This window comes from Xiphophorus maculatus, chromosome 19 (assembly GCF_002775205.1).
Source record: "Xiphophorus maculatus strain JP 163 A chromosome 19, X_maculatus-5.0-male, whole genome shotgun sequence".
Classification (NCBI taxonomy): domain Eukaryota; kingdom Metazoa; phylum Chordata; class Actinopteri; order Cyprinodontiformes; family Poeciliidae; genus Xiphophorus; species Xiphophorus maculatus.
This window is the reverse complement of record NC_036461.1, coordinates 9177999-9196733: the sequence shown is the minus strand read 5'-3', so window position 1 is coordinate 9196733 and position 18735 is coordinate 9177999. Positions and strand designations below refer to the sequence as shown.

At 37.9% G+C, this 18735-nt stretch overlaps 1 protein-coding gene across 3 annotated transcripts; it reads left to right on the top strand.

The window, feature by feature from the left end:
* The first annotated feature begins 1534 nt into the window (after positions 1-1534).
* On the top strand, positions 1535-12885 carry LOC102219984 (prospero homeobox protein 1). 3 transcript variants are annotated; one of them, XM_023352463.1, is made up of 6 exons: positions 1535-1574; positions 2930-3021; positions 3100-4497; positions 8246-8353; positions 9606-9800; positions 12227-12885. In XM_023352463.1, the coding sequence occupies exons 2-6, from the start codon at positions 2950-2952 to the stop codon at positions 12392-12394; spliced, it is 1941 nt and encodes a 646-aa protein (XP_023208231.1). In that variant the 5' UTR covers positions 1535-1574; positions 2930-2949; the 3' UTR covers positions 12395-12885. The 3 variants fall into 3 exon arrangements, with proteins under 3 accessions (XP_023208231.1, XP_005797823.1, XP_023208230.1); XM_005797766.2 differs by having other exon boundaries at positions 2930-4497; XM_023352462.1 differs by having other exon boundaries at positions 1550-1637; positions 2930-4497.
* Positions 12886-18735: the final 5850 nt, after the last annotated feature.

The following is an 18735-nucleotide window of genomic DNA, read 5'->3' as shown; positions in this document are numbered from 1 at the left end:
CCTTAATTGTGTCCTATTGCAGGAATTATTTGAGCTTTTGAGGTGCTAATCGGGTAATCACAGTTCCAATATCTTGTTGCCAAGATTAAGCATTATTACAACTGTCCAAAAGTAAAAGAGTAAGAGCAATAATCCTTCTAGCTGCATGACAACCAAAACCAGAGACAAAAATTATGAACAGAAGTCTACAAAAACAACAAATCAGAACGAAAATAGTGGAGCATGTTACTACCATGAGCGGTACAATTAATTGTGTTGCTTCCCATTTAGCTTTTTTTTTTTCACAAATTTGCAACATACTGATACAGACTTAAAAATTAGATTCCATGGGATAGTTTAACATAAAGCACTGCTTAACTGTGAAGGATTACACATAGCAAGTCTTTTCAGGCTATCTCATATAGCTTTACACATATAGAATCTGAATTTAATTGGCAATTCTTTGCAAAAAAGAAAAAAAGAAAAGTTGTTGCTCAGTATAGTTGGATCCAGAGCGTCTGTTTCAGCCTTGCCACAAATTATGACTTGGATTATATTGATTCTTATTGCGCCACATGAATATGCCATATGATCAGGCCTGGAGGTGCCCAGATTCAGTCCTTGAAAAACTTTCTTCAACTTTTGGATGCATCCCTTCTCGAACACTCTTGAATCAAATTTCTAATTTCTCTCAGCAAAAGCATCTATCAGGTTGTTCTTCCAGTGTTGTTCTCTATTTTGCTCCATCGATATTTGCATCAACTCTCACCAGTTTTCCTATCCCTGTAAAAAAGAAAACATCCCAACAGCATGATGCTGCCATCATCGTTTGTCACCATTAAAGATTTATATCAAAATATCTCAACCGATAACAAAAATGAGTTGCAATGTGACTTTCAAATGCAATCACTAAAGATAAGAAAATACAGCATATTTCTAAGTGATAATGCCAACGTTAGTACTGTTTGGATTTTTTTAAGTGCAAAATATGTAAAATTCCAAAGTGTAAAGATAATTTTTCACAGTACAGTTGACTTAAATAGCAATATACTTTTTTAAAAAACTGTTTGATTTGCTGAATTGATTGTGAAATGATTTTATGCTAAAAGAAAAGAGAAGGCTGCATGTTTCAATTGTAATACCTGCTTTTCTAATTCATCTTTCTTGTCTAACACTGAATACACAACTTCAATATTGTTTACATTTATTTTTCAAGTAATGTTTTCTTTATTTACATATTTTTTAAAAAATAATACTAAGTGACCTATATCATATTTTACAGACATGACTCTACTTGAGTCTCTTCCAAATGACTTTTGAGCTTGATAAATATTAACGGACGATATTAATAAGTTTGTGCACATCGACTCATTTATTTGAAGTTTGTCATCAGATTTCAGTCCGTCATTTCTAAAACAACCCCAGTCATATATCTCAGGTGCAGGAGTATCTTCTGGTTGATGAGACCCTCAGACCACCTCCCTGTGTCTGCATGGCCACGCCCCGGCTTTGATGCATCGACTCCTCCGCACTCCCCGCAGCCAACTCGCAGTCTGCGCAGGCCATCAGCTCGGCAGCACGTCCCAGCGCAACAGGTAAGGTCCCATCAGCGCCGCTGTGATCCAACGCCGGTTAGGCTGTACACACGAATAAATATGGTAAAGTGAATGCATGCAACTCTCTTCGCTTCTTGTAATTCCGTGCTTTTTAACACTGTCGTTGTTACATGTTATTTGTACTGAAAATGTTGCCACTAGTTTATAAGATTCTTAATACATTGATGACGTGCTTACTTTTTTAACTTTTGAATTTAGTTTTGCTGTCCATTTGAAATCACTTTTTTTAAATCAATCATTTGAATTTTCTTGGCAGATTTTTGTGTATTTTTCATTAAAACGTTTCAGATTTTCTGCAGCTGAACTTCAATTTAAATTTTTATACATATTAGTATTATTAGCCTTCTGATATGTCAACAAATAATAATACTTTTACTACACCGAATCTTCAATTAGAATTAATTCCAATATTGTATTATATTATAATTATTAACCTGTTGCTTCTGCTCCTACAAGTAATAATAATATTAATATTAATAATAGAAATAATAACAGTAACGCCTATCACTAAAGCTTGCTAAAATTTCACATTTTGTTTACTGCTGCTAGCAAGACAAGCTGATTTTCTTGCATTAGTCTAAATAAAAGGAGATATCTTAATTTATAATTCAATATTGCTAATTTTTTTTGGCAATCAATAAAATAAATGGCATCTTTCAGTTGAATCCACTAAAAATAAGATACAATGTAATTTATAAGTTCCAAGATAGATGTTTCAAAATAATTTAGAATTTTTTTTTCCTATTACCATTAAAAAAGTTTCCATACTTATTTATTATATGAACACAGAGCTTTTTATCACAACTTTCTTAAAAAAAAACAATTAATCTGGATTTTCCTTTAATAAAGTAAATTCATTTATATCTCATAATTTTCATTTAGATTCTTCTTGTTGCTGTGTTGAATGTGTGGTCTGCGGCTCTCGTGAGAGCTCTTCTTTGATTCTTTCTGTAAACCATTATAACAAACTGAGAATGAAAAAAATTCAAACATTCCTTTATTTAAGACATTTCTTTAGTAATTTCTTACTTTTCTTTGCTAAACTGAAGAAATGTAAAATGTTTTACACACTCTTTCAGATTGCATGTTGCACAAAGATGAATGAGCCTGCCGTACAAATATGCAATGCATGTAGATAATTTTGTATTTAAAGGCTGTGGAGAGTTTTTGAATTACAAAGTGGGATAAAGGAATATAAAAATGACAAAGGAGTTAAGAACGATAAAACTCTATGTATATGATGTGAAAAATGCTTTTGTTAATGCAACCCATTTTTCAATTATTTTCATCTTAAAATTTGTGTCTTGTCCATTCAAATTCTTTGACATTTGCAGTGTGACGATCGGCAGCGAACATGAACCTCAGTCTTCCTGACCAGACCATGCACAGCTCCAGTGAAAGCTGCCTAGAGGACGACAAACCTGAGGTAATTTTGCCCTGCTTTCGTAGAAACATGTACGAAGAACCGCTGGCCGCCTACTCAAACGGATCCATCATCTCTCAGCTCCTCAGGAAGACGATTCACAATAAAAGGGCAATAGATGACAACCATTTTTACCTCTCTAATTCTGTGGCTGCTGCTGACTCTGGCCAAGAGGACCAGAGCAGCGTCTCCTCGAAGGACAGCACAGTCGAGGCCATTTCCCCAAGTGATCATGTCTCCACGGGAGTCAGCCCAGAAGAAGATCACCCTTTGCCCGATCACCTGCAAGCCAAGAGAGCTAGAGTGGAGAACATTATTAGAGTCATGGCTGGCTCTCCCAACAGCAGGCAGCACGGTGATGGGGAGCGGTGCGACACAGATGCCCGAGAAATGAGGGAGGCCAGAGAATCATGCAGGGAGAACAAACGTAAGCAAAGGTTGCCTCAGCATCAGGAGCACAATACCATGGGATGGCAGATGAACAGAAAGCCTGGAAGCAGCTGCAATGATAACTGCAATACCAAGGAAGAGGAATGCCACAAGCTGAAAGAGCAGCTGCACAGCATGCAAAGGCTTCTGCGTCAACTCCAGGAAAAGTTTCTGCAAGTTTACAGCCAAGAAGATCCAGAATTTGTTGTGAGAGAAGCTGCAGGAGCTGACTCTGAGCATGACATCATAGGAAAAAGCACAGACGCATGCTACATAAGCCCCGAAGAGCATTTGGAGACAAATAACAGTACAGCAACGTCAAACTGTAATGACAGAATCAAAGCAGATAGTTACCCGATGCACCAAAGAGAAAGTCAGAACCTTCAGGAAACCTTGAAGCAGGAGCTCTCCAAAGCAGTTAATGATTGCATCGACAAGGTTTTCAAGAAGGTGTCCTCCTCCACAGACATGGACATATCCCACCAGCAGCGTGTGTGTTCTACCCCAGAGATACAGATCAGCCTGGGTGCAGACAGGAAGAGCTTGGCCCCTGATCACTCACAAGCCGAAGAGATATCAAAATCCAGATCGTCAGAGCTCTGTGAGAGCTCGGAGGCTCAAACCTCACAGGACCAGACAGAAGCACTTTCACTAGTTGTTCGCAAGCCCCCAGTGACCCAAGTGAGCTCCGTCACTCCAACAGTGAAAAGGCCGTACCCCGTTCATCAAACGCCTTTCCAGTTCAGCTACGCGCCCCCTCTCCACGAGAGCCACATCCTGGAGCACCTTCTGAAGTACGGGCCCCATTCCAACTTTGGCACACTCCCCTGCATGCCCCCTTCAATGGACAGGACCTCCCCGGACTCAGTGGACCTGTCCTGGGACGCGGTCGCCATGAGATCCAAGGTGGCATCCAGTCACTTCGGCCACCACCATCGCCCCTCCTCCATGGGAGCAGTGGGAGTTGATGGTCTTTGTCTGCCCCATGTCAAGATGGAGAGCGGCGAACTGCAGAGCCTGGCTGAACGAAACCCCTACATGTCTCTCAATATATCCTTTGGTTCCAGAAGGTTGAACTAGAGCAGCTTTAAGTTTCGTGATTTACAGTGCCTTGCAAAGGTATTCACACCTGTTGATCCTTTTTACATTTTCTCACATAACCACAATTTTCAAAATTATTTAATGGGACTTTTTGTAATATACACTTTAAAAAACAGTGTCTAAAATTAAAGTAAAAGGAGAGATAGATTTTAAATTAGAAAAAAATAGACAACTACAAACTGTTGCGTTGATTCATATACAACCCATCTGAGTCAATACTTGCTGGACCTTCTTTTAACTTCTGTCTATATAACTTTAAGTTTCATAGAGACAGGAGTTCTCTATGAAGAAAAAGTGAGATTTACATTTTTTTCTTATTTGTTAGAGCTCAAACTTTGTCAAATCAGTTTAGAGTGTTTGTCAGCAGCAGATTCAAGTTAATTGGATTTAGGACTAGACCGGATGTCTTACAGTTTGCTTTCAACAATAGTTTCAATAATGATAGTCTTCCATAAAGTTGGATTAGAGACAACCCACTGGGGTGACTGTGACTCAGTGGGTCGAGTCCTATAATCAGAAGGTTGTAAGATTGATGTGCCCCTGGGCAAGGCACTTAGCCAAAAGCTGACTATTGATCTGCATATTGGTGTATAAATGTGTCAGTGTTTGTGAATGTGCTTTGAGTAGTCAAAATAACTGGAAAAGCACTATATAAGTTTATTTAATGGTTGAGTTGTCAATAGATTGCCTTACCTGAGCTGTGGATCCCTGCAGCTCCTCCAGAGTTCCCTCTTTACTGCTTTTTTGATAAATTTTTGCTGCTTCTTTGATCACTTTTCTTCTTGCTCAGCCTGTCAGTTTGGTGTACTGCCATGTCTTGGTATGTTTTGCAGATGTGTCGTACATTTTTTAGTCTCAGATGGTGGAATGAAGTGAGCACTGTGTGATGTTCAAAGCTTCAGATTTTTTTTAATAACCCAGTTCTGCTTGAAGTTCTCCACCACGTCCTCCTGGACCTGTCTGCTGTTTTTGCTGGTTGTCATGATGCTGTTTGTTCACTAATGTTCCACAACAAACCCGTGAAACCATCACGTAGCAGCTGGATTTATTCTGAGATTTAATTGTAATCATTTGGAGGATATGAATTAATTAGATGGCTTCTATAGAACATTGGTTCTACTGACTTATTGTGGGGAATCGCTGTTAAGAGGGTTTGAGAATAAATGCACACTACATTTTTTAAAATTCTATTTAGTAAAAAAAATCATTTGTTAATCACTCATAATTAACTCTCCTTCCTTGAATTGTGATGAAATGTGAAAAATTTCAAGATGCAAAAATTTTTCTGTCAGGCACCAGGTAGAGCCTTATTTCACTTTTTTAAAATTCAGCAAAAATACAATCATAGTCATATGTTTGGTTTTTTATGTGAATTATTGCAGTTACAATTGGAAAGCTACTTTTATATATATATATATATATATATAAAATTTCACCAAATGGCATGGCTTTCTATCAACATATTATGTTTTACATGGTTGCAGTTTGGAGAGCTTGATGCCACCTGTTTACTTAGGAGAACATATGTTAGAAAATTCCATATGCACAATATTTTCTCTTTATTTAGACCAGGCTTTCTATTCTTTTAGTGCATCCATTTGAACAATTGCTGGTCGAGGTTCACTTCAACGTGGGCAGTTCCAGCAACAAACTTCAAGGAGAATTTTCCCTTTGATCTTGCTAACCCCACAGAAAATTATAGCATCTTCTTTAATCTGAGCAGAGTAATGACTTTAAGTCTAGAGAAAGACAAATAAAAAGGAATACAAGGCTTTGATAAGAATTGCCGGGAACAAAAGCCAATTTTTCAAAGGCAGAGAAAGCTTCAGTCTCTGTTTCAGGAAGCATCAGTTTTTTTTCCCCTCAGACTTGAAAAGGTGCAGGATCTATTTCTCCATCATCAGAGTGATAGGGGTGCTTCTAAAAGGTCACATGTGAGTGCTGGTGGAAACCACAAGTGCTTCCCAACCATAGCACTTGAGCTCTTGTCTTGAGCATTTGTTGTTGAATACATTTGATGGAAATTGAGAAGAAAATAACAGAGTTAGTGTTGTGGACCAGAAGAACATTCTTGTTTTGCTTTGTTACTTACATGATCATTTACATGAATTCCAATGATCACTGGAAAATACATTTCTTAGAGTCGCCTCAAAAATAAAATACATTATCTTCAATATAATCCCGGAGGTGATGAGTTTCGTCTATGGTCGTATTGCCAAGGATTTAGAGAGGTATATTGCGTGGTGCCTTTTAGGATTCACTTTATCTTTACAGTGCAAAGAGCTCTGCTCCTCTTTGAACAATGCCACATAAATTTTTCATCCATACTTCCTTATTTCAAAGGCATGGTTCCCTTATAAATGTGAGGTGTTGTGACCTGATAAGAGATATTATGACCTAAAGGCAGTGAACTACATAGGAAATGGTCAGAAGCACCTCCAGGAGAAGAACTTCTGATATAATTGCATGTTTTATTTACATTGTTTAATTAACTAAATTGAATTAGGTACTCATCTTTATTAGATCTGTGACAATCATGATATTTAAAAAAAATCACAGTATAATAGAATCAACATCAAAATTAATGTTAAAATTAAAATAAAATATATAATTTAATCAATTTTATTTAAAACAGCCATGTCAATAAATATTCCAACTGCCTAATGCTAAATTTAGTTCAGAATAAGCTTAATGTTTTTAAATGCTCTTCATTGAACACAAAAAAAGTCTAACAATCTGTTTTTATCTGGTTATTTAATCAGGTTATATCTGCTTGATTAGCTTGTCAACTGTAGTATTAAAGCAGAGTAGCCTCAAGAAGAGTTGTCAGATACTAAAAGCTACAGATATTGTTTTATAACCTAAACTTGTGTCAATTTCTCCACAACTTTATCCCTGTCCTTTCTATCCTCCGTCTTGAGCTTCATAACCCTGTTTGTTATCTAATGTCGTCTAACAAACCTCAGAGGCCTTCGCAGAAAATCTATGCTGAAATCTATGCTGGATTTATGCTGAAATTAAATTGTACTAATTTAGATTAACAAACTAATTGGGTAACTTAGATATCAATTACTTTATTTATTGCTTAGATAACTTTCAAATTAGATTTTTAGTTATGGGTATCATAGTGATGGGACTTAAACACATATGAACAATACAAATTTCATGTTTCTTTATTTGTTCAAATGTTAAATGTAAAAATTATGCACTGCTTTGTATCGGTCAATCATAAAAATACTATATAAAAGACACGGAAGCTTGTTTTTTGTATATTGTTAAAATACAGCATAGAGAAAGAAATACTTTTTTGCGAGGCACTGTATGGTCTACATGCTGACATTTTGGCCACTTTATTTAATAAAAAAATAGCAACATATGCTGTCTTAAAATCCCCCTCCCCACTTGTATCTAACAATCAGTGTCTCCTTTCAAAACATTTCAACACAAGCTGTCTTAACTTATAGGCATGAAGTGCTTAGCTCTCTAATTAAAAATCCCTAATCTAATTTGTAATTCTGTTTTGCCAATAAGCGCAAGTTAGGGTCATTATTGACTTCCAAGTTAATGCCGAGCTGTTCTTTAGCGAAATCCAATTTGGCCCAAGATGGAGGCAACATGATCCTCTGGTCCACTATCACTTTGCGCCGGATCCTGTCGTTGACTTTAATTGTGGGTTTTCCTTAACACCAACTTGAACATCCAGGAGGGCCTCACTCCAAGTCATCTGAAGAAGGCAAAGCTCATGTTCTTCTACACCCGCTACCCGAGCTCCAATGTGCTGAAAACCTTCTTCCCTGACGTCAAGGTAAAATGCTTACAAGTAGAAAAAAAGATAGATATACAGAATAATTGTCCTGCTATTTAACCTCCAGTGTCTACCTGTCAGTATGTGTTTGTGATAGAAATAATCAGCAGTGTGTCGGAGGAGAGAGACAAAAACCGCAGAGGGTTTAAATAACAAAGCCGCTGATCTGCCAGTTTGTCCTGGGGGCAGAGGGAGATACAGGGGCATTCTCTCTTGGAAAAAAAGCCTCTCCAGTCAGCAAATGGAGTGACAAAGGACTCTCTAGGCAAGGGATTGCTATTGAGTGTCAACACAGAGTTGGTATTAGAGACCTTTGCAGATGCAACGAGGCGGTGATCTGGTACTAAACACAACATCCTGTGTTTTTTTTTTTTGTTTGTTTGTTTGTTTTAGGCCTTTTTGATATTTTCTTTTAGCTTTCTGTCATCTTGAGTTAGTTTTTTTCTTCCTTCATTTTACCTGGACCATCTCCTTCAAATCTCATCAAAAACATCTTCCAGCCCTCTCTTCTATTACCTATTCTATCTCATCTTTGGGATCTCTGAGCCGACGCGGGCCCCTGTCTCTCAGTCTGCGCTGACCCTCGGGTCAGAAGGGGGGGATGCTGCTGGTGCTGCAGCCCTGCGAACGTCTCCTCCTTGCTTGCAATCCAGTGGTGGGAAGTGGCAACGGACAAAAGGGCACATAATCCCAGTGTCTGATTCCATCCTATCAGCCGAGTCAATGAGAGGGAAGCTTCCTTCTGTCCTTATGTGCTGCTGCTTTCTCATCCGCCACAGCAGACAGAAGAAGCGTCTTTGATGCCTGCCCAGCCTTTAGGCATTTTTTTTCTTGTCTTTCTGGATGATGAGATAGAATAACAAGACTAATGTCAAGATTGAGTTTAAAAACACAACCCTGACAGATGTTGTTTCATTCATTGGTGGGAAAAGATCAGAGCAATTAATATTTCTCCCTGACTGACCGTTTGGTGGCATATTGTCCTCCAAGTACGGTGAAGCTAATAAGTGTGCAAACCTATGCTGAAGACTTTTTGAAATTTGAAAAATGTTTTACACATGTGAAAAATGATTTACAATCTGTACAAATAAACTACAACATTTTAGGGAGTACAATACAATTTATTTTGCAGCTTTAAATTTTGGTGTGCCACACTCCAACTGCAAAGACTTGTTAGCGCGAGACTTTCTGTTGCAGCGCAGTCAAATTAATTTGTTACTTCACCCCCTCAATTTTTTTTTTTATTTCCCAGTTCAATCGCTGCATCACCTCTCAGCTGATCAAGTGGTTCAGCAACTTCAGGGAGTTCTACTACATCCAGATGGAGAAGTTTGCACGCCAGGCCATCGCTGAAGGCGTCCATGATGTCAAAGATATTACAGTCAGCAGGGACTCTGAGCTCTTCCGGGCGCTGAACATGCACTACAACAAAGCCAACGATTTTCACGTAGGTGTCACTCACCCGTCATCTCACAGTTATGTTGTGGTTTCTCTTGTATGACTGTTTAAGAAAGTTTTATTGTCCAATTGGTTTTTTTTTTCTTCTTCAAAATATTAAATAGTGGTTAGCACCTCTAGAGTGAAGCTTATCTTGGTTGAGGCTTTTGCATTTGAATGTTTGATTTCTCTGGTACATTTATGTCCTTTTCACAGTCCTGAAACATGAAAATTAGGTTAACTGAAGATTCTACACTGGATATACATCCAGCATGGCTATTTTTCTTATTTGTCCCTGTGTTGTCTCTGGGAGAGACGAGGGACTTCCCTGGATCTCTGTAACACCACCCACTGTGTGACCTTAAAGCACAGAAAGTGGTTGGATGAAGCAACATGTGAAGAAGTACATGTGACCAAACATGTACACATGGATCAAATAGCAACACAATGTAGTGCATGATTACGAAGTGGAAGGAGAAATATGCAAATAAATTTAGAAGTGTGTGGCAAGGATCTACATTGAATATTTTATGTATATCCACTTTTTACTGCAAGACAGCTGCAAGTCCTCTGGGGCATGTTTTTACCATCTTTACACATATAAGAACTGAAATTTCAAAACAAACTTGGATTCTACTTCATGAACATGTATTGCTCTAAACCACTCCATAACTCTGGCTGTTTGTTTATGTGAAAAGGTTCAAGGAATAGAAACATAAATCAGTAAATATTGCATTGGTTGCATGTCTATGCACATGTTTGACTGTGTTGCTGACCTATTTGTGTCACACTGCACCTGTGGCTGGCCAGCCTTTATTGGCATTATCTAAACTCCAGAGTGACGCTTTATCAAACTGTGGGAAGAGGAAGCCACAAAATCCTGCTAAAACAACTCAGGATTAGAGAGCCCGCACGCCTGAGTGGGGCAGAGATTGCTACTGATGCGGAATGCTGAGAAAGATGCTGTGGATTCCGAGGGAGAAGGCTGTGTGGTGGGAAAGGGATGGGAGCGTTTTCTTTACCTTGGGACCAAGACATTCCTTTCCCAGGGATGCTTTTGTGTCAGGAGATGAGGGAAAAGAAAAATAACTTATGCAAACAATTGTTGTCTGAACTGACAAGTGGATGGGAAACAAGTGCTGAGTTGAGGTTCTCTCCCTTCATCCTTTGCATCTAAACTTTAATGGATTCTGTTGTAGTAGTTGTAGTCCTACCGCAACGATTTGTTTTACTCATCATTAACCATGCTTTGATCAGGATACACACACTTAGATCTTTATACATTTTCAAAATTTTTTACAAATAGAATTGAAAAAAGTGTGGCTTGCAAATACATTCAGTCCCTCTAAATCAATATTTTGTACCTTTACATGGCATAATAGCTGCAAGACTCTAAAATAATTTGGTACATCTAGAGGTTGAAAGTTTTTTCATTCCTCTGAAGCTCAGTCAGATTGAATAGAGAGTGCCTGCGAACATCATTTTTCAAGTGTTGATGCAGGCTCTCCCTTGGATTTAGTTATGGACTTTGATTGGGCCTCTCGAACACATGTATACACTTTGCTCTATTATAAACCATTATATTGTTGGTAACATCTGCCCTACTATCAACCCTGTTTCAGCTTTTAACTGGTTTTCTTCAAGGATCCTCCTGTATGTAGCTCCCTTCAGGTTCCCTGTCCTTGCAGAAAAGGAGAATCTGTATGGCATGATCCTGCAACCACAGTGTTTAGTCATGAGAAATGTATTTTCAAAGTAATGTACAGCATTAATTTTCCTTCACATTATTTACATCTCAGCCAAAGAGTTCTGTTTTAGTTTGTTGTAAGCACAGCAGCTTCATCCACATGTGTGCTGTGTCCAATACATTTTTTGAGGCAAGACGTTGTTTTTTTGTTGTTGTTGTTTTTTTTGCATATATCCTGCCAACATGTTAATCCACCTTCACTGTGAATCTCTGCAGCTCCTCCAGAGTCACAATAGCCATTTGGTCTGCTGTATGACGTACACACAGAGTATCAATTAAATGAACCCTGAAGGCAGTGTATTGCCCTGGATTTTTATTTAGGGGTGTCAGAGTGAGGAGCTAATATATTTCTATTATTTATTACTATGTTTTGTTGCTTTAAACTTAGCATAAACTCTTAGACCTTAATGGTAGTTACTTTAGGTTCACGAAAACAAGAATTTATAATGAAAGAGACTTTCAATTGAAGGTTAATGATTGCTGTGTTGCTTTTGTAGTATCTGCTCAGAGAACAAAGAGAAAAACTCCCTTTCATCAGCTTGAGTGTTTGAAGAAATGCTCTACAGGTCCTCATTTCACATATTTAGGAGAAGCAAATATGAATCCGTTTTGTAGCAAAGCATTACATAAAAGCTTCTTCAACACTGAGATCCACTCATAATTTAACCTGCTTTGGTTTTGTTTTCTAGGTTCCCGACAGGTTCCTGGAGGTCGCTGAAATCACCCTTCATGAGTTTTACAACGCCATCTCTGCCACCAAAGATTCAGACTCCTCGTGGAAAAAGGCAATTTACAAGGTGATCTGTAAGCTGGACAGCGAAATCCCAGAGGAGTTCAAGACATCCTCCTACTTATAGATTTGTGTTTTGGAAAATTGTACAGATGAATTTTGATTTGTTACTTGACGGTATTAGTTCAATTCTTGTAGTGTAATTTAGTGAGGTGAAATATAGTTTAAAAGTGATTTCAGAGGAAATGGATCCCTAATGTGAAATGTTATGCTCTGCTTTCTTAAAATTAGAAGATAAAAAAGATAATGTTTGCTTTTTTGTTTTGACAGTTTGTGTGTTTGTAGCTGCGTAAACAAAATGCAAAGATGTAATCATTCATTATGTAGATTTTTACCAGTCAATATGGATAACTGTTTGGTTTTAATTTTATTCCAAAGCTCTGCATCTTGTGTAAAGAAACATGAAGTGCTGGTTTTCTGTTGCATAATTTATTAATGTTCTGTCTGTACATTATTAGCCCGTCTGTTTAGTGTTTTATTGATTAAATGCAAATGATGTGTGAAGGTAAAACTCTTGTCTTGTAAAGAACAATCATATTTCGCAAACAGGCATTTTTCTGGATGATTTTACTGAAATTAAAAATGCACTAAGTTATAAAGCAAAAACAATGCTATAGTTTTATTTTGAGAAATATTCCAATGAGCACATATTTAAATGTTTTATTTTTGCCTGAAAAGGTGTCACGAGTGCTGCTGCGGTTCCCCTAAGGTGCCTCTAATCCACGTCCAACAGCCAGCTGTTAAACATTCCCCGAACTATGCCGTCCACATTGTTCACCGGAGCCAATTCAAGTCAACTTTCTAAGGCCTGCATTCATTGTGCGGCCGCTGCGGATGTGGATGGCCGCCATGTCTTAAAAACAGCCACAATGCATTCCCTCCTCATGACTAATGCCCGAGGTGACCTCATATCGCAGTTGTGCCACCAAAGCAAAATTCCAGAACCCCAATGACTCTTTCTTCCAGGCTCCGGGTTGTTTGAAACCCATACTAAAGTTAAGCAGCAACATAAAACAGTTTGTTTATTTTTTTTCTTACATGACAAATATGCTTTTCTAGACTCAAACTTCCAAGTAAGTACAAACATTCAGTGTGATTTTCTTTATAAGTTTGTACATAGGGCGTACATAGGGCAACTTGTGCAACATGAAAAGTAATTTTTGCACCTGAAGTACATATAGAATTTACAAGAGTCTCAAGAGCAAAAATATTGACACCTCAACAAAACGAATAAACTGATAACAAAACTTACTTGTATTAATCTGAGATAAATAACGTTGTGCTTTCATGCACAATTTGTATACAGCACCTTGCAAATGCTTTCACACGTTTTTATATTTTGTTATTTAAAAACATCTCCGTACACCTTAGTGTATTTTGATGAAAGAGCATCTTAAAATAGTGCCCAAATGTGAGATGAAAGGGAACTCATACATGGTTTTCAGATCTTTTTTGCCAGTAAAAATAGAAAAAGTTCTTTGTGTGTTTGTACAAGTGAAACTACCTTCACTGAAGGTGACATTCAGAAGTCACCTAATTAGTAATCAGAGTCCACCTCTGGGTGCTATTTATTCTATATACAAATCCAGCTGTTCTCTGAAGCTACGACAGGTTTGTTAGAGAACATTAGTGAACAACTAGCATCATGAAGACCAGCAAACGCAGCAGACGGGTCAGGGAGGAAGTCAAAAGAGGTAATAAAACAATATCTGAAACTTTGAACATCCTGTGGACTATTGTGTTTCAAAGTGGAATATGTAACATATGCAACCCTAACAAGACATGGTCTAATATTGCACAATGTAGGAAAGTATTAATCAGAGAAGCATCCAAGAGGGACTCTGGAGGAGCTGCAGATATCCACAACTCAGGTGTGGGTAATTACAGCTCATTCAATCTTACAAAACTCACAGGAACTCTAGTTTAAAATTTCTCTTTCATTCACAAGCTTTTGATTTTGGAAAACTAACACTTGCCATCACATGTAAAACACAATGGTACAGCTAGGATGGAGAAGAGGTAGTGAGAACTGATGAGAAGTGTGACAGATAAGACAATCCCATGTATAGAACCTGTTAGAAGTCATGAAACATCTGAGGCTGAGTAGGAGGTTCAACTTCCAGTTGGATAATGACCCTAAACCTAAAGAAAGAGATATATTAAAATGGTTTAGATTAAAGCAGATTCATGGTCTAGAATGGATCAATCAAATATCTTAATTCCCTCTGGCTGAACCTCTTCTCTTGCTAGAAAGAATTGGCAAGAATTTTAGTTTGTAGATGTTCAAAGCTGGTAGGGAGATATGACAAAATACTGAGAGCTGTATTTGCAGCGAAAAGCTGTTCTGCAGAGTATGTCACTTTATAGGTCTTGATTTGTAAGAAACGTTGAAAGCCATGCGTCATTTTCTTTCCACTTTGTGGTTCGTGGTTGTTAGGTGATAAAGTGTGAAAACGTTCAGTGTCAATACCCTTACAAGCCACACTTAATGCACAATGTGCAAACAAATGAAGTGGCTGGTGCTGTGGTGACTGACAGTGTTATCTGCAAGAGGGTTCTTAAATCAAATTCTGGTTAGAGTTCAGTTTAATTTTGGGCCTGTTCTGCAAAGACGTAATTGAAATTTCTACCAAAAGACTACACATAAAATGACATCAAATAGAGCAAACTTTAGCACATGCACAGGATGGAGTAGTTCTGCTAAAGTGCACTGTTTCATCACCACCTATACCCAAACATTTAATTTAAAAAAGCTGTTAGGCACCCAAGCACCAATTACATCAGAAATGATAACATTAAGGAAATTAAAACATTGGTTGGACCAGCAGATGACAAAGACTGGAGACAAATAAACCTCAGTAATCTTTTAATAGACATTTCTTTTCAATTACATCAGTCTTCTTCAGCAAATTGATTTACATTCTCCAACCCAATTAAAATGCCTCTGATTGAACCAAAGTGCTTAGCTTGAATTAATTTGTTGTGTGACATTTTCTGAACAAGAACTTGGTCACCTCTGATATAATGAAAGAAAACAAATAACGTTGCCTTCAGTTGTTCAACTGCCTCCAGCACGATATGAAATTATGTTCTGTATTAGAGGTTCTCCGATAAAACAGAGCATCCTTGTAATGAAGATGAAATTAAAAGTAAAAGGCAACGGTCTAAATTAAAAGAAAAACAGTTTGGGCAGATACTCTTTTTACTTGTTTGACCTTTTTGAAATTCACAATATAAAATATGTTGATAGTTTGCATTGCTGCAAGAAGTGAAGGCTTGGACATATTCACAGAAGAGTAACAGCATCATCTAGTGAATCTTTGTTGTAATGCAGCTTCATTGTCATGCATGGTTAAGTTTAAACCTTGCAATTATGTCTTTAGATTATTTCTGCAGCCAATTTTTTATGTAAATGTATATATAACTTTACTACTAGATGTTGTGTGTCCAGATCTTCACATTATACATATTTAGGAGCCCTTGTCATTACAGTAATTGTGTGTGGTGCCACATTTATAGATTTGAAATGAGCTGGTGTCTTCTTATCAGGGTCCCAGAAAGACAAAGGCCGGATCAAACACAACTGAGCCAAGTACAATGCAAGCTGTGGGACTGGGGCACTGGGATGACATGCTGCTTTAATCTCATTGCTCATAGATTTGCTCCTGTTTTTGCAACTGGGAGGGCGCCGAGAGCAAAAAGGGAATGTAACTTGAGAATGGAGGCCACTGACTTTAGGGTGCCCTTCAGACAACCACTTCTTAGTGTAGTTTGGAGTGATCACCAGTAAATCTTTATTAATTTTAATTGGAGCCCCCATTTAAAAGAGCAATTAAAGCGGATTAATCGAGCCCATCCCGTATAATGTCTTCTGTTAATTAGTTTGTCAGCACTGTTTTAATATCGCTTAATGACTTCATATTTCAGGGATGACATTAAAGGGATGCTGAAGGAAAAGAAATGGCCTTATCACAAAGCAGAGTTTTAATGGGAGAGGCCCCCCCCCCCCCCCCCCCCCCCCCCCTCCGCCACCGGGCAAGGTCAGGACTGGGGGCCACCAGAGAGAAAGAGGCTTCGGGGTGGCACCAAGACTGCCACCACGGGTATGTAGACTATAAAGTATCATAGCCTGTACCACACAGCAGCAGCATCTCCCATTCATCCACAGGCTGATGTTCAGAAAGCATGTTTATTGTTAGAAGACCTGGTACATTAAATAACAGTCAGAAATGTTTGTTTCAGAAACTGAATTGTTAATTTTTTTTAATAAAACAAACAAACAATATATATATATATATATATATATATATATATATATATTTTTTTTTTTTTTTTTTTTGAAGCATCAAATGAATTTTGTATTTTTTGATGTCTAAAAATAGAATAGCATAATATTAAGTAGCACCAGTAAGTTTTCCAAATTGTCAATAAATCTAAGTTTATGGCTAAATTAGCTACAAAGTGGTGTAAAGACAACAAAATGAATGCTCTGAATGACTAACATAAAGTCCTTCTCTCAGTTCCCTATTGCAGAGCTAAAAGTTGTGGGAGAGAAAAGCTGCCTGCAAACCTGACTCAGCTAGTTCTGTCTGAAAGAATGGGATGAAATTATAGCAACTTGTGGAAGGATATCTAAGATATTTGGCTCGTCATCCCATTTGAAAATTAATTGAAATGACGCCTGCTACTCCCCATGCGGAACAAAACTCTGGCAAACAGTGTTATAATGGCAGACATAGTGGAACTATATAAAACATATTTTGAGTCATTTTTACCTTATCAGCCAACACTGAGGCAAAGACGACAGGCAAGAAAATTCTCCAACAAGTCCTGCATCGGGTCTATAGGGTTATTTGCAGGGAACAACAGAGAAATCAAAGAAGAAAGTCTGTCTCTGCCAGAAGAAGAATTAGCTGCATAAAGTCTGATTGGATGTTAGTGTGAAAGCTGTGGTGGACTCAAAGCAGGTGAGTAATGACTTAAATACCAACTTGTGAAAATCTGCCTTCAGGAAAATGCTTACAAATAAACAGTATCATGAAAAGGTGCCTAAATGCAAATACCACAATTACTGCAGCACATGTTTTTGTGCTGCCATAGAGCTACCATCGGAATTTACATCTATAATGAAGCACAACTACCTTCCCTTATTGATCTTTGATTTGATTAATACTTATTAATTGAGGTTTATACTTATACTTAGAAGTGTTATTATACCAAAAAAAAAATTCTGTATTTACTACCAGTTACCTTCGTGCAGACGAGGTTGTTGCCATCGACCACTGGTTCATGCAGATGGACATGAGATCGGCTGCAGGTCTTAGACCATTTCTTGTATTATTCCAGACTCTGTTTCGGTTTTGAGAATGTAATAAATTGTATTCCACGCAATAGCCATAATGCGATTACGGCTTTCGTAATCTCATGTTACCTACTGGCAGCGATGGAGCATGATTTCCTATTATTTTCATCGAAATCTCTAAGACCACACAGCATTAACAATGACAAACCCAGGCAATGTTGACAGAGGTTCAGTTCCTCCAGATGAGGGGCATGTACTTCGGGACAAATTGTGACTGCTGATTGGTCAATAGCTGACAAATCCCCTAGAATGATTGAAAGGTGGCATCATGAGAAACAAAATGTATTGTTAAATGCACTGAGGAGATCTACAGTTCTGGTGGTGGCATCTGTTGACAGGACAACTGCTTTTAGTGAACTCCTTAAATCTGAAATTTATAGGAAAGTGGAAAATTTATAGCTGTTGTTAAAAGAAAGTCATAATTTTTGTATATTGCTACAAGTCAATATGCAAAAATTCAATATGTGAATATGTGATCTACAGCCACAATTCCCATCATTGATTTTTCTGGCAATCATAAAAACACTAACCTTGGAAGAAAAATTACATAATGCAACACCTTGAACACATACCCACGGTGAAATGAGCTGGTGGCCGTATCATTCTGTTAGCATGTGAGGCACAAAAAGGCCGGTCAGAGTTGATGGGAAGATAGATGTACCAAAATACAGACAAAGAAAACTAAATGAGGTTCTAGATAATATTGACTCAGAGACTGAATACAGACGTATGCTACACTTTTCAATTGTTTTATATTTGAAAATCTAGATTATCTTCAGTCCACTCTGAAATTGTGCTGTTACACCAATAAAAATTTGAAGTTTTTGAAAACTTCCTGGGACCTGCTGTGTCTGTGGATACCTGAATGTCTGCTCAGAAGTCAGCACATTCTTGTGTTTGTGGAACTCTCGATGTTGAACACTATTTAAGGACTGTAGCACAACCAGATGGATACCTTTACACAACAGTGACACCAAGTCAAAGGTGTCCAGGTAACAAGAAGCTGATAACAACCAACGACACCTCTTCCTTATTGTGGCACTGTC

Bases quoted from the DNA above. Each gene is read 5' to 3' on its own strand.
- LOC102219984 (XM_005797766.2), top strand. From the start codon at position 2,950: ATGAACCTCAGTCTTCCTGACCAGACCATGCACAGCTCCAGTGAAAGC. The intron at 8,354-9,605 runs GTAAAATGCTTA...TTTATTTCCCAG, and splicing joins CCTTCTTCCCTGACGTCAAG to TTCAATCGCTGCATCACCTC. The intron at 9,801-12,226 runs GTAGGTGTCACT...TTTGTTTTCTAG, and splicing joins ACAAAGCCAACGATTTTCAC to GTTCCCGACAGGTTCCTGGA.